The sequence below is a fragment of the Zonotrichia albicollis genome, chromosome 3 (assembly GCF_047830755.1).
Source record: "Zonotrichia albicollis isolate bZonAlb1 chromosome 3, bZonAlb1.hap1, whole genome shotgun sequence".
Classification (NCBI taxonomy): Eukaryota; Metazoa; Chordata; class Aves; order Passeriformes; family Passerellidae; genus Zonotrichia; species Zonotrichia albicollis.
This window is the reverse complement of record NC_133821.1, coordinates 15,844,235-15,860,474: the sequence shown is the minus strand read 5'-3', so window position 1 is coordinate 15,860,474 and position 16,240 is coordinate 15,844,235. Positions and strand designations below refer to the sequence as shown.

At 42.6% G+C, this 16,240-nt stretch overlaps 1 protein-coding gene across 1 annotated transcript in view; it reads right to left on the bottom strand.

Annotated features, from left to right (window-relative positions):
* WDR26 (WD repeat domain 26) overlaps window positions 1–16,102 on the bottom strand; it is a 32,579-nt gene extending 16,477 nt beyond the window's left edge. Inside the window, exons 1-7 of the mRNA XM_005488492.4 lie at window positions 15,011–16,102; window positions 13,411–13,510; window positions 13,238–13,294; window positions 6,686–6,822; window positions 6,013–6,110; window positions 5,044–5,200; window positions 264–402 (exon numbers count right to left, since the gene is read on the bottom strand). Coding sequence (XP_005488549.3) covers window positions 264–402; window positions 5,044–5,200; window positions 6,013–6,110; window positions 6,686–6,822; window positions 13,238–13,294; window positions 13,411–13,510; window positions 15,011–16,089 — 1,767 coding nt within the window. The 5' untranslated portion in view covers window positions 16,090–16,102. The remainder of the gene's footprint in view (window positions 1–263; window positions 403–5,043; window positions 5,201–6,012; window positions 6,111–6,685; window positions 6,823–13,237; window positions 13,295–13,410; window positions 13,511–15,010) is intronic.
* Between the last annotated feature and the right edge of the window lie 138 nt (window positions 16,103–16,240).

Here is a 16,240-nt window from a genome sequence, read left to right as displayed (position 1 = left end):
GACATACTTTCATAATCACTTCTACAAGTTAAAACAGGCTTAGATTCATCAATCAACCTCTTTATTTATGTACCAATAGATATGAGCAGGAAAGATGTACAAAATATCCTACTGCTATGAGATTTACCAGACTTACATCCCAGGGAATGGGATGTAACAGGGCTACAGTCCATGTCAGCCTGCCCTACAAAAATCAACACCATCCTAGCAGGAGAAAGCTGAAAGGAAAGGGCAAGACAAGTTCATTCCATTTTCACACTTACTGGATCAACCTGCCATATAATAACAGTTGTGTCCTTAGATCCTGTTGCTAATTTCGTGCCGTCGTTGGAGAATTTGCAGAACCACACTTCGTTACAGTGCTCCGTTAGGATCTGCTGGGTATAGCAGGGGAACTGTTTCCTGCCAAAACAAAGGGAAAAGGCACACATTAATAAGAAAGCTGTAAGATTTTTTAATTTTTTAATTTTTTTTTTTAAGTTGTAAGCTATTTAAAAAAAACAGTCAAACAAAAATCTTATTTAAGCGCAAGGCCAAACAACTTAGCAACCCCCTTGATGAACAGCTGCTTCAAGTAAGTACAGAATGAAGTGTCTCACCTGGCAACAAGCTCACACCATTAAGTCATCATAACTAACCATAAGAACACAGAACTGTTCTTATTTCACCTTAAGTCATCATAATTAACCATAAGAACACGGAACTGTTCTTATTTCACCTTAAGTCATCATAACTAACCATAAGAACATAGAACTGTTCTTATTTCACCTAGATAATTTGTTATTCTTTCACAGAACTTGGAATTAAACTGACCTCATCAGGAGTGTAACAGTTTATTACCATGTCATTTTCTACTGTATAGAAAATACTATAGCATAGGTCTCTTTGAACCATAGGTGCAGTGTTTTTCCTCATGAGGTTTTTGTAGGTATCTAACTCAGTTATATCTTGCTAGGAAATGATTCTTACATAGAACTTTCTTTTCCTGAATGTTACCTTGCAATAAACTAGATGTTTCTCTGCCTTTGTTTTGTCATTTTTCACCTTTGCAGAGTACCAAATACAATATCTTAGCATAACTAGCAAGATACATTGAGCTTTCAGCTTGAACATTCTCCCTCACAAAATCTAAACTATTTTGTAAAAATGCTGAGTTTATCAAGCAAAATATTACATGATAAATTACTGAACAAGATTGAAACATTCCTCTACAACCAATATTTAATATTCTAGTTACACACCAAAAAAAAAGCTAACAGTCAAATTATTAAGTTAGGTGAGAACTGGAGACAAGTTCTATTTGATTTAAATCTTGCCTACAAGCTCTCAAATATGAATTTCAGAGCTAAGATAAAATAAATGTAGGCTTTTACAGCAGATGTCTTTATTTTGAAATAATACTGCAGGAGGTAGAAGTTCATTGTTCAGATGCACTAAAAGATAATCTCTAACCACAGATACATTTTCTTCAACTGCAGAGATGCTGAAGTGGTTTAGTCTTAGGCTGAGTTTTTACAGCACCCAGTGCAAGAGGTAAACACAACTCTGATGGGACACAGCGACACTAAGGGAATGATGGTGCCCTTGAATGTTCAGTTGTATTTATCACTGCAGATAAACTGGCTCCAAAAAACCAATCAAAAAACAACAAAACCACATCACAATCCACCCAGCAAAAGTTAAACAACCCCTAAAATTAATTTAAGCAGAAAACTTCCTTCCTTCCCATTAATGTTTACAAATACAGTTTGGGTGCAGTCAGGCTGATAGACACCTAACAAACTACCTCTTCTCTGAAGCTGGAAAAAGTTCTGCTTCACACAGTGTCTGTACCCCCTCAGTGCACTTTCTTTTATTAGAAGAGGCTTCCTGGTCTGTGCTCCAAGGCTATCAAGGAGCACTGAACAACCATACAGTCTCATTTCCACTCTTATGGTAGAGAAGGATAAGATGTACATATATATCTATATTTGCCTTCCTTGGTATGTCTATACTTATTTGTTCACAGAGAAATCCAAGTGTGTCCTGCTCCTGCTTTCAGCACACCAGGAACTGCCTGGCTGCCCCTGGAAGAACACTGAACACAAAGTAAAAGAAGCCCCACCCATGAAAGAAGATTTTGTTTCCCTTCAAGTCTAGAGGGAAGCAGGCAAGCCCTCACACAGAGATGTGCACCTACAGGAGCAGTGTTTCATTATTATTTAGCTATACTGTTATAAATTAATGTTTTTGCTCTGAACAGCAACTTGCCCTAGGAGGTGAGGCTGCATCCCTAATTCACACAAAGTACAAGGGGCATGCTGCGTCCCAGGAAAGTCTTTTCAGCACATTTCATTTCAAAATAACACTCTGTGGAACAACAGCTCTTCCATCTTAAAGCTTAAGAAAAGCAGCCAAAGTTTTGCAGACATGAAAAGCAAGCAGGACAATGCTGGAGCACACCATTTTCACAGTAAGATACTTTTAGTTCCTAAAGGGGTGACACAGACATTAGGGCTGCTGCAGACACATCCCAATGCTGAATTACACTGCTCACAACCCAGTTGGACCAGAGTGCTCCCACAAAGAGTCCTCCTCACCTAACTAGTGAAACAGAACTCAGCAAGTTTGACTCACAGATAGCAAAGCCACATTAAATAACCTGGCTGTGGAAGGAAATAGCAGCAGTCTTGAAACAAGAAACCAGAACCAGTTGTCTTAACAGCTTCTGGTTTTGGTCATTAGATATTACTGAAGCTCAAAGGTTTTTCTTCATCTTTTTTGAAGTGTTTCTTTACAAATTGTTCTGTTCAGCACAAAACACCTGAATTATGTCATTCACTTACTAAGATAAAGCATCTAATAAAGTTTACTGTTGTTGTATTTACACAAGTTCAAAACTATAGAATAAAACACTAAATAGCTACAGTTTTAGTCCCTGTACATACAATGAAAGATTTATTCCTCAACAAAGAAAACAAAAAAGGCAAATGAACAAAAAACCCCAACACATCCAACTAGGCTGAAGGTTCTCAAAACCAAAAATCATCATCCCCAAGAGCATCAATTCTCTGCTATCAAAATCTCTGAAATCCTTCACCTTTACTCCCAGCAGTGCCTCACTCATACCTCCCACTCTTATCAAGTGAGTTTTACAGTTAAAAGTCATTTTGCCTGTCAGTGCAATTCAAGCATGCTTAACCAAAATATTGCCATAAGTCCAAAAGGGATTAGTTCCAATAAAAGGGGGAAACTTCTCAGTGTTCCATCAATTAAGTAGCACAGGACTCAAACTGTCTGAGCTTTCAGACCACTGTTACTTCTGTCACCTTCATCAAAATTTGGCTTCCACTGCCTAACTCACCTCACTATGCCCAAGCATGGCAGCAGTACAGCAAACCACAAACTGGAGCCAGACCCCTGCAACAAGCAGCTACAATAGGGTGAGGACAGAATGGAAGCTTTTCTTTTAAGTGGATTTTTGGGTACTTTTTAGGTTGGGGTTCTTCTTATTACAGCAGCCATGAGTATCTATGTATATACACAGCAAATACGCAAATTTAGGAAGTACTACTTTAGCCAAAAAAAAAGGAACCAACAAAACAAAAATCCAAACTTCTATGTCAGCAAATAATTAAGGTGGGGGAAATTCAAACCCAGGTTTGTTGCATATAGTGCCTTTTCTATCTGGCTCTTTGAAGCCAAGCTCTTCACAGTGATCTGGAATGCTCCTTGGGATTTTATTAGTAATATCAAACCTGTTGCACAACAGCCAATACTACTCATGAACTTCTGTAAAGGTTAAATCTCTTCTAGGTAGTCTGATTTTAAGACTCACTTCTGAACAAGGGAAACCACAATACCAGTAGATGACCATTTCCAATAGCTCTTAAAATGGGCAACATTCAAATGTCTGCACACACATTTACAATGCTGAAACAATGCAATGCAGCAAAATTGTAAGCTAAAAGACTACTTGAATACATAAAGTGCCAAAGACAGTACTTTGCAAACACTAAGATGGCTACAGCAAAGTACTGTGGAAGTCTGCATCTTTAAAAACTGACTCCAAGTAACCCAAGAATGCAAGTCAGAGCAGCTGAGTTCAGAAAATTTCTATAATCAAGTTTATCAGTTTTTAATTAACTTCCTCAGAGGAGCTAACCTTAACTGAAAACAATTCCCCTGCAAGCCCAAGTGTTAGCCTGTTATATGGACAAATATATAAGGATATCCCATACAGCCCTTATTCCCTTAATCCACCATGCACAGCACAGCAGTTTTCCATAAAAGCTACACTGAGTTTTGGGTCCTTAGCCAAGTTTTGCTGGATGAGGAAAAACTGCTCAAGTCAGCCATTTGTTAAAAACAAACACCTTCCTGTTTCATGTCTATTAAGAGTATTGCATTTTGAAGGTTCAGAAGCAGCCTCCATTTTGTCACCAAAAAAAAGTTATCCAGACAGTCTAAAGAGCCAATATAAAGGTATAAGAGACACTCAATCCTTACTACCTTACATATCTGAGAAAATAGTTCTTTTTATTATTTATGTTATATATTATGTAACTCAGAAAAATCTATTGCACATTTCTCCTCTGTCTTAACCTTTGTGCCTAAATGCACCTGTGTCCACTCTGAAAGTTACAGCTGAAAGTTGAGTTCATAGAACCATGCCTCAGCAGGCTTCCTACATTCCAGTACCCTTGGAGACAAAGTCTGGGTAAGGAACACACCACTGAATCTCCAGTGGAAAAACACAGCAATCCTGTGTTGATGAACAAACAGACTGGAAACAAGTGGCTATGGATTAGCATAGCAGTATCTTCTTTTTACACCAATCTGATTAAAATTTTTAACCTTCAGTCTGATCCCATTACCCCACATCCAGCTACCAAAATCTCCTCTCCACACCTCCTTTACTCCCCACCTCCACTGCTCATTTATCAAGAACTGCTTTTTCCCAGTCAAATCCCGTTAAACACCTCAGAACAGCCCTCACGTTTCTGACCATTTTAAAAGACCAAGAAAAGGTTGCCCATCTCAGGAGTCAGGAAGGCTCCTTACCTACTACAAACGTGATCTATTAGCAGCGAGACAGAGTCGAGGTTGCTGTCGAGTTTGGTGTTGTGATAGAGGCACCGGTCCCGCTGCAGTTCCACAGCCTGGCGCAGCAGGTTCTGTAAACGCCTCGGAGGAAGCATCACTGATGGGGGCAGGTAGGCTTCAGAGGAGTCAGGAAGAAAAAATAAACAAATGAAGAAAAAAAGACTTCTCAAATGCAAGTTACAAGTAAGAGCATACTTTGATTTGAGTGGTTTTGGAAGAGATCTGAGTAAATAATAGCACGCAGCTTGTTGAATTGGAATGTACAGCTATACACCTGGAATTAGAAGCATGAATTTGTGGGAAGCAGAGCTGTATGCAAGGTGTTTGTTGTTCCAGAGTGCACTGTCCTGGCCAACAAGCACTTTACACAAGCTAATTCAAAATTCAGTATTCTACAAAATCTATAATGTTGCATGACAACACCATCAGCTGGGTTCCTTTAGGGAATTCTCTATCAGCACTATGAAAATAAAGAATACCATGGGTTTTAGAACTCTGGTCCAGAGTACTACAACAGCCACAAGAGAGAGGAGAAACCATAATTCAGAGCAAAGTGTGAGACCACTATCAACCAGCACCAGTATCACTACAGGTGATAGGCCACACTCAGTTTCCACCACTCACTGTGGCAGGCACTTATAACACACACACCCCCACCCCTCCCTAAACCCCATTTAATCACCAAGGTATATCACTACTGCATGCAGCAGAGCTAAGAAGTAACAGTTCTTATTACAAACAGGTTATCAGAGACACCAAAAGCTAAAGTACAGAAGACCAAAGGGTAAAGGCACCTAAAGGTATCCCCATGAACCAAGAAATACAAAAATCCAACCAACCAAGAAACACAGCCAGTTCCCTGGGATGTGTAAGTTATACTGGATTTAACAGAGATGAGAAGAAATTCTAAACACTAGAACATCTTACTCTGGAGTTTGTCCAAAAGTTTAGATCTGGAAGCTGTTCCTTTCCCTTCCCACTCTGCTTTTGCACGCAAGTCTTCTGCATGGCTACACATCAGGTACCTGTTTCAAAAGGGCACATACACCAACAGACCAAGTCTTTTTGGAATCATTCTTTTCACTTTTAAGCACGATACAGTACAGATCATAACATTTTTAATGAACTGGGAACAGGTAAGTTGAGTTTGAGACCAACAGGGAAAAGGCAGGGAACTATTTCACACGTCTTCTGAACAAATATTTGCAAACTGCCCATACAAAAAGAAAACAAAGCATAAGCAATTTTAGGATGGTAGAATTGTCTTATTTTCATCTAAGAACAAACCAGATTATACTCAATTAAATTTTAAGGTAACTGGCTAATAATTCTCATGATCAGAAAACCATACATATGTATTAATTTGGGTTCTAGTAGTATTAGAGTAAATCATCATCAGGTTGTTTTCAAGCATCTGAAACAAAACACTGTCTACTGAACAGCATTCTTTACTCAGCATTTTATCACATCTCAGTACAGCTTATTATCCACCAGGATAGCAGCTTTAATACAGCTTGAGTCTTCACAACATCAGCTACCAAAAGCTACAGAATTCCTTAAAGAACATCTCTGCAAGAGCTCTCAAAGTGCAAACACTTACCCACTGAGGACATGAATGCGTTCTGTGTTATATTTCAGAGGCGTCAGTTCACAGCGTAGAACCTGAAGTGCCTCCAGGACCTTGCCATCCTCCAGGTATTCCAGGTACTTCTGCTGCAGCAGCAAAAACTTCATCCTCTGACATGACAGAAAGCAGCAGTCAGGGGAAAAAGGTTGACTGAAGTTTCAGAAAACGTTTGAGCCTAAACAGAACAGTAGAAACCATTCTACTATGCCCTTCAGAAAGACAGCTCTAAGTAATGTTTCATTACTCAATTTCTTTTGTTGGCTTTTCAACAACATTGCAGCAATTAAGCTATCCATGAATTTCTTCCCTGCCTGATGGGGCTCCAAGTAGTTCCTATCTCATTCCTCAGATCTCCCATTTTCACCTGCTCTCTCTATAGCCATCACCCTTCAAACCTTGCATTACTCAGGTTTTCCAGAGAAACATTTTATCAAGAAAAGGGCCCCAAATCAGCAATTCTCATATTTCAGACTGCATGACAGCACAGAACACAACAGGGCAACTCACACTGCTTACATAGGTGTTGACATAAATTGTTTGCATAGCTCCATAACATATAACAGTAACAAACTGACACTGCCTGAGGTTTTGGTTTTTTTTTGTAGTTCCATGTTTACTTGTTTTCCTTGGGTATTGTTTTTAGGATTACAGAAAAAAACAGTTTCCTATATTTAGGAGTCACTTCAACACTCTGAATTAAGTGCTGTTATTTCATAGTGTTCCTTTCACAGTTTTTGGTTGTTTTCTTAAAAAAAAAAAAATCAAGCCTGCTATTCTAACAAATATCAGTGGGTGAAAAGAAAAAAATTAGGCATTAAGTTACTATATTAAAATTTTTAATAGTAATTTAGTACAAACAGAGTTTGGTTGTTTCTGGATGAAATCAAGTATTTTGTGTTTGTACACATTCTTTACTGCTACCAGAAATGACAAGTTTAGTCCACAAAACTCACCAGGCTGAAGAGGAAAATGAGGAAAATGCTCATGCTTAGACAAACTGTTAAGACATAGGCTGGAGATAAAGTGCAACAAACCACATTTGATTTCCTAATGAACACACCACCAGTTCAATCACCAGTTTCCTCTGCTTTCATCAGACCTCAGGCACCTCACTATTTTCATGCTCATATTTGGTCAATGTTTACTTAGTTTCAAACACACTGCCAGCCTCCTTAAGTAGAGGGATAATTGGGAAGTTTAAGATGTTCCTGTCCTATTAAAACTCACATGAAAGTTTAACTTTGAATTTAACATCTAGTGAGCCTTAAAACATTAAGCATTTCCATTTCCAGAGACACTCAGTTCTTCAAAAGAATGAAGTTTCCACATACAGTGCTATTAACTTACCACACAGCTTTGTGAAGCATAAAACATGACACAGTAAAGATGATTTATGTTCAAACTTGTCTGCAGTGCTCTGCTGTCCTGTATCTGACAGGCAAACCTGTATTGCACTCCCAATCCAGCTCTTTAGTTTATTTGAATTTGGAATTATTAGACCATTTCTGTACAGTTCTTCCAGGTGAGACAACTTTTTTCAGTGTTCTGACATATGAAAAACCAAATGAAAGATATCCCAATTATTGACAAGGCCAGTGGTTGCTCCATGCAGCAGGCCAGCAGACCCCACGCTGTTTGCTTATACAGCAGCAGCAGGAGGGATGAGAATTTCCTCCACCAGCAGTGCACAAGCCCTACAGGATACATGAAATGCCCAGGTGGCAGACACACACAATATTTCACTGCTTTTGGTCACCTCACACTGATGATCACCACCAGATCAAAACCAGGCTGATATTTATTTGTAATAAAAACTGTAATCCCTCCCTATCTTCCTTCTCCATCCACTGCATATAATATTTAATTTATATTTCCATTAAATGTGATAACCTACCTTTTCTTCCTCCTTACTTTCAGGACTTGGAACATTAATTTCATTTTGTTGGAGGAAAAAGTAAAAAGAGCAGAAAAACCTTATAATATGGGCTTTACAACATCAGTCTTAGCGATTCCATGAAAGCATTACAGGAATACCACACAGAATGCTGTTGCCAAAGAGGTGTAATTTCAGTTCTAGGCTAGAAAGTATGGCTTAAAAAATAAGAGGCCTCAGTGCCATGTGTGACTTAGGCACATCAGGAATATAAAGGCCCCCAGAAAAACAAAGTATTATACATTTCATGCAGCAATCTAGAGTTCCCATAATGGAGAATTAGAATAAGAGATAAGCAACTTGAAATAGTAACTTATCGACAGCAGAGGGCAGGGACTAAAGTCTTGATGGGGAAATTAAATTGAATTACTAAGCTATTTTGATAACTGCTCCAAAACTTGCCCTACAGCATACTCAAACAATGGCATGAATTTCCTTGAGGCAAGAGTCACACTCCAGTAATATTACATTGCAGGTTATTTTTTAACATTGAGACACTCACTGTCTCCTACTTCTTATTTCTGTGCAATTACTGACTTTGCTGGCAAATACATTTCTCTCAACTCCTTTACACTCCCCTAATAGTACTTCTAATTTCTTCCAACACCACCTCCTACAAAACCCAAGACCGTTTTTGGTACATCATCTCTTTTAGAGCACAAACAACCTCTTCTAGAAGGAATGAGAACTCTAAAATATAGCAAAAGCACAAGCTCTGCTGATTAAGTAGCTTATTCTTTCTCCATTTGTTTTTTAGGTGCCTTACAAAGAAAGGAAATCAAAATGACCACAATGAAAACCATACCAAAGTAACACCAGTGCCTGGGATTTGTTATCATCTCAGTGTTTGCAAAGGAAATTCAACATCATTACACTCATGACTGCTGACCAATTTAAAATTCAGACACCACCACTGCTTAGCTATAGCCAAGATTCCTCACCCTGATGGACCCCTGGAAAAGTCCAATCCAAGTGTCAGCACTGCAGTCTGCCTGGTTCTGTTCAGTTATTACACCTCATCCTGTCTCTCACCTCCACAGAAAGGATGAGGATAAATTGCATTATTTGTTGTTTCCACAAGCTATTATTTAAGTGTAAACTGAACTCTGATTACCCCGGGGCAAAACTAAGAGTTAACAGATTTACAGGATTTTGTTTGTTTGTTTCAATGTATGCACTATTAGCATTTTTCTTTATTCAAACTACAGCCTTGGATTACTAACATGAGTGCTTAGAACTGTACTCCTTCCTTGTCCTGTTAGCAGGAAAGCTCCTTCCAGAATCTAAAATTCTAGGAAGTCTGGCAGGTACCATAACTCACCATCACTGCATACCCAAAGGTGAAAACCTCAGCAAACAAAGCTGTGAAAGGAACAGGACAAACATACTGCCACAGGCAAGAAATCGGGCCATTCTGATCAGTAACTGTAAGCAGCAGTGAATCTTCAGAAGTTTACCAAACAAAATACGAAATAAACTAATTTTATGTCCAGATTTTGGTGTTATTTTCAACCTGTGTATCTTAACCAGCGCCACAAGAGTTTTACTAACGTACTAGGAGTCTCAAATAAGTAAACATTGCTGTAACAACTGCTCTTTGAAATTAAATAGGTAACTAAAATACATGGTGAAATTATCAGCAGATGTTTCAAAACAAACTCAACACAGTAGCCATCTCTACTTACAGCCTGCAGAACTAAGACATGAATTTTCTTTACTCTGTAGTCTTTTACTGTGATAGTTTTGTAAAACACTGATGAAAGCACTATAAAACAATCCAAAACTTAAATGCCCTGATATGTAAAGGGCAGAAAACATTGTGCTCTACACAATTCAGCAAAGAATTTAATGAGGCTCCAACCACACCAAGTCCTACCACACAGAGAGTAATTAACTCCAGTAGGGAACTGCCCTTAATGCTGGTAGCAAGAGGGACACCATGCAGGCAGGTGGAGCACTTGACTCAAATGATAATATTTAACTCACTTTTTAGATTGTGTTGCCTGCTGCAGGTTGTATACCTCTGGAATAAGTAAAGAGAACAATCTGAAGGTATTTTCTAGATGACTGTAGAGGAATAATCCCAAAGTTTCTTCCTAGGTGCAATTAAGTACCCAAGACAGATGCCATCACATGCTTGAGTAGCCCCAAAGTAAGCAAAACCTCAGGCTGGCTTGAAGTTGGTGTTTTCTAACTGTTGCTGAAGGAAAAACATCATGCTTAATTCAATTATAAAGTTTTCCTACAGATTTTCTAAGAGAGCTGTATCTGATATGCTGGAAAAGCAAACATGACTAATCACATACTGCACAGCACTCAGCTGTGTTAACACAAATAGAAACAGCAAACTGTCCTGTGTGCTGCCACACCCTCCTCCCCCAATACCAACACACTGCATCAAAGCTTGAAAAATTGACATCAGCCCCTTCGTGTTTAGTGTTGTCACCCATAGAACTGAAAGCACTTTGCAAATATCAGGAAATTAAATACAAAGAGGATTTTTTTAATATATATGCACCTCCCTTCACTGACCAGACATTTCAAAACCAATCCTGGTTATTTTGTCCAGGTCATATTAACTGTAAGAAAAAAGAAAACAAAACACAACAATAAAAACAACAAACCCACCCAAACCACAAACCAAAAACAAACCACAGAACACACACCCTACTTAGTTAAATACTCCCTGTGTCATCTAAATTTTTAGGCACCCATTCTTCTTGTATGCACACATTTTTAAAACATCTAGTCACATAGTGTGAGTCACAAGTCAGGAAACTCAAAATCCAATTTTCTATTTTTAAAGAGCTACCTGCAGCAGCACCTTGTTTGGACTTTTCCTGATCAAGACATTTATCACCCTCATTAGCTCTGACTTTTCTGCAGTGGGGAATACCTACAGAGCACAAAGCATCCCTCCCTACCTGTCATGACCTTTCTCCACCTTCCCAGCACTAAAACTCACCCAGAACCTCAACCATGTGCACAAAAGCTGGACAGGGAGGGAGGAGGAGACTCCATGCACACAAGCTCAACTCATCCTTGCAAATAATGCTGTCCTGCACATGTAAGATATTCAAAACTGTTACCTGTTTTAAATTATGTCAAGCTAATATAAAGGAGGTCAACTTTAAAAAGAAAACAGTTAATATTGGTTCAGGTAAATTTCAGTTTAAACCAAGTGTTTTTAGTGCACCAAGCTTTATGGAACCAGTTAAGAAATCAATATTAGAGAATGCTCTTGGAGCCCTTCAGAACAACAGAAGGAAAACATTCTTTTTTCTCAAACTGAGGTCTCCAAAGAGTACGATGTTGAAAACTCAATTAAATCTCTTGACTCACCAACATGCAAAACATTTTAATACTACAGACAAACTTTGTAACTTCAGAAAATTTGTTTCCAATGACCATTCATATTCCAATATAGCAGTTCCATACTTTCAGGCTACACACACTGTTGAAAGCTGCATGCAAAATTCTCAACTCCTTCAGGTCTTTGACAAAAGACAAAGTGAACTACTGGTCGGTCTAATTAAGAGGTGCTAAGCTTTGACCAAACTAATAGAACCAAATGTAAACTTCTGTCAAGTACCCTCTGATGTTTTGTTAAACATCTGTTTTTCCTACTTCATTTCCTGTTCTCTCTTTCTCTCCCTCCCCCACCAGACAGGAAATTGTCTTGACAACAAATGAATCAGCTAGAAGTGGAACTAAGCAGCCATCAGCTGATTCCTCATTGTTTACAGTCACAGACACTTAAAAAAGCCTTGATACAGTTTGCTTCCTAAGTGACCATAGCTGTTGTAACTTCATCTCATTAAAATAAATGTTTTACAACAAAAGAACAAGCTCTTTGAAGAGCCAAGTGATGATTTATATCTTGAGATCCAAAAATCAAAACAAGAAACACTTTACTCAGAGCAACTGAAATCATAACAACACATATTGTAGTGTCAAGTCACAGGATCCACCAACCTTCTATTTCTAGGTTTATCTTTTTTTAAAAAAAAAAAAAAGCCACCCAAAGAGAAAAAGCTCTAAATAAAATCCCAAACAGCAATACAAATGCATTTGCTCTTTAAAAGCCATCTGGAAAAGCAACAGTATTGTTCATGGTCTATAGCAGCCTCTATATTCTTGTAATGTGCTATTACAATGCCAACTCCACATCAGTATTAGTGCATTTTATTTCTAAACTTCCCTCAAGAAATCCTAACTCCTATAAACACAGAGATTGTGAGAAGTATTTCAAGGTTGAAATTAGTATTCAACATAGGCAGTTTCTACAGAAACTGACCTATTTTAGGACTGTGACAGGATTTATATTTTATCAGTTAGGTACATTAAATAGAGTTATAACATTCAGTACACCAAATCTTAGCCTCAGTACTTTTGGGCTGCCTATCTCACATTCTACAACAGAATAAAAAAAAGTTCAGATTAGTATGACGTTTGAGATAGCATGCAAGCAGCTTTAAGTAAACAAAAAAGAGAAAACAAGAACTATGGACAACCAACTCCATAGTGAAAGATTACACCACTACAATTAGTCCAACTACACAGCTCTGAAAGAGTTCAAGTGTGCCTCTTACCACAATTGCATGCGGAGAATGCACTAAGGCCTTAAGTTCATTCAGGTCGTTCTCAGCCTGCAGAAATCGGCAGAAGAGAAAAAAAAGTATATAAGGAGGATGAATTTTGAATTGTCTCATAGATACTATAAATTTCAACAGTGGTTAATACAGTCCTATAAGCCCTACGTTACCTTATCCCATTCTCCTTCCATGACATGATTGCGGAATTTGGTAGCTGAAGGATGTTCTAAACGACATCCTGACTCTTGCATGAGGAGATCAACAGTCTGGCTGCAGGAGAGATACAGTGTAAAAAAACCCGACCAGTTTCACCCTCACAAATACACCGCCTGCTATGATAACAGTTTACCGTAAAGTAATTTAATTACACAAGAAAACGATGACCAGATTCAGATGCTTGTTCAAGAAGGTGATCTGAGTTGCCTGAGACATGTCAAAAGCTACCTCTACCTAAAGCAAGTTGTCAAGGAGCTTGGAAGCTTTGCTGAAGTACCATGAAGTATGTGACTTACCAGCCACCACAAACAGCCAGCCCTGCACACAAGATAAACTTCATGAAGGAAGATACACTCTAGAAAGCTGTGAGCTACTGGCTGCCATCCCCTGCCCCCTCCCTACCTCCCCCATAAAACAACAAGGAGAGCTACAACATCTGGCACAGGCCTCGTCTTTCCTTCATCACTTCTTACAAGACTGTCTCCTTAAAAAAAAATAAACAAACTCAGGGACCTGTAGCCCTCCCCCTTTTATACTAAAAATAGCTTATTTACTGTGGTGTCATCTATGAATAGTCACGAGTTGTCTGCTGCTGTAAACTTGCCTCTTGTGTCAGAGGCAATTTATTTTATGGAATATGTTCTTTATAGCTGACCCATTCTGCAGTGTTTTGAAGACTTCTTTTGTGGCTACACAAGCACTTCGCAGGACTTCTCTACCCTCCTTCCAAAATGATGACATACTGGCTAGCTTTAGCTTTACTCACAAAGCACTATGATTAAACACTTTAAGACTTCCCCTATTCCACTGGGAAATTATTTTCTCTATCCTGATTTTAAGGAAGGGCCAACATTCTCGTTTCTTGTTTACAAGTAAGATTATTAGCAAAAACACGTGTCCAGCACAAATCTACAGAGGCCTTCACCATTTAGAGGGCCAAAGGTTTCCAGAGCGAAGCCAATAGGCCTGCTTAAGTGGCAGTTTACTTTGTGTCGCTTCCTCCGAGCTGACAAGCCAAATCTTGGAGCTCATCTGCGAAAAGCCGCCCCCCCACGCCCAGCTGCGGGCTCCATTATGTTTACCAGATAACTTCTCCCCCACTAACACATTTGTATTGATCTACCCTTATCGGTGTGCAACCCGACTTCCATATTGCCATCCCTGGCAGGGGAAGCTCCTGTCCTGTCCCTTCGCTAGACACCGGCACGGGCTTGGCAAACACAGCTCCGGCTCCATTTTTCCGGGAGCGGGCCTGCCCCACCGCCGGGCACTGCTCTCCTCTCACCGGAGACCTCCGGGCTGCGACGGGGCAGCTTTGGTCACCAACCCCCCTCACCTCGAATCCCTTCCTCTCCCCTCCTCCCCTCTCCGGGCTGCCCATCCTCCACGGGGACCCCGCTCCGGACCCTCCCCGCGGACGGAGCGGAGGGCGGCGGGGCTGCCCCGGCCCCGGGGGGACCCTTCGCTCAGGGCGCCGCAGGAAACCAAGGGAGGAAGGAAGAAGCCCGTCCCCCGGCCCGGCCGCGCTGCCCCTCGCCCACCGCGGCCACTTACTTGAGCCCCAGCCCGTGGAGGTGCTGCCCGATCAGCCGGATCACGTCCTCGTCGGACTGCGAGAGCCGCTTCTTCTTCTTCAGGGCGCTGCCGCCGCCGCCGCCCCCCAGTTCGGCAGCGGCCGGGCCGGGCCCCCCGGCGGCGGGCACCCCGTTGTTGACACCGAGCCCGCCGGGGCTGCCGCCGCCGGGGCCGCCGCTGTTGGCCGAGGGCAGCAGCCCGTTGGCGTGGGCCAGCTGGTCACCGGCGGCCGTGCCCGCCGAGGCCTCGCCGTTCTGGGCGCCCAGGCAGCCCAGCTCCGGGCCCTGCGGCGGCGCCTGCTGCTGCTGCTGGCCCCCTCCCGCCCCGTTGGCCTGCATGGCGCTGCTGGCGATGCCGCCGCTGCTGCTGCTGCCTCTGAGCGGGGCGGCGGCGGGGGCGAGCCCGGCGGGCACCGAGGGGGACTGGGACGAGGTGAGGCCTGCTCTGCCCGCGGAAGCCCCGGGCTCTCCTGCTCCCTCCGCCGCCGCCGGGGAGGCCCGGGCTTTCTTCCGCGGGGGCGGGGAGGCTCCGCCGGTGTCCGAGTCGGAGGAGGAGGAAGCGGAGGCCAGAGTTTCCTCGCCGAGAGCGGCCGTGGTGGGAAGCCGGGGGGGCGAGGAGGGGGAGGCGGCGGGGGCGAGGGGAGGCGGAGCGGGGCCCTGCGCCCGCCGGGGGTCCCGGAGGCAGCGCCGCCGCCCGCTCGGGGCTCCCTCTGGCGATGGCGGCCGCCGCTGCCCTGAGCCCCCGCCCGGCAGCCCCAGGCGCCCGGCCCGCTCCGCTCGCTGCCCGCCGGGTTTGTCTCCTCTCAGCCCAGCTGCACCTAATGGAGTCCGGGCCGGGACGTCACAGGAAATTCCTGCACTGCCCCCTACACACACTTCCGCCGCCCGGGGCCGCGGTGGGCACAGCCCCACGGCTGCCGGGGGGCGGCGGCGGGGCGGCCCCCGGCGGGGACGGGGACGCCCCAACGGCACCGCCCGCCCGCCCGCGCGGGGTCCCGCGGCGGCGCCTGTGGGGGCTGCGGGCGTCGTGCCCGAGGGGCTGCCGGGGGTCCCGGGCATGTGCCCGGTGTGTGCCCTGTATGTGCCCTGTATGTGTCCTATGCGAGGGGCGAGGGTGGTCCCGCATGAGGTGCTGTGGCTGCCCCGAGGTGACCCGGTAGGACCGGGCGTCCCTGTAACACCTGGAGGTGACCGGGTGATTTCCGGCCTC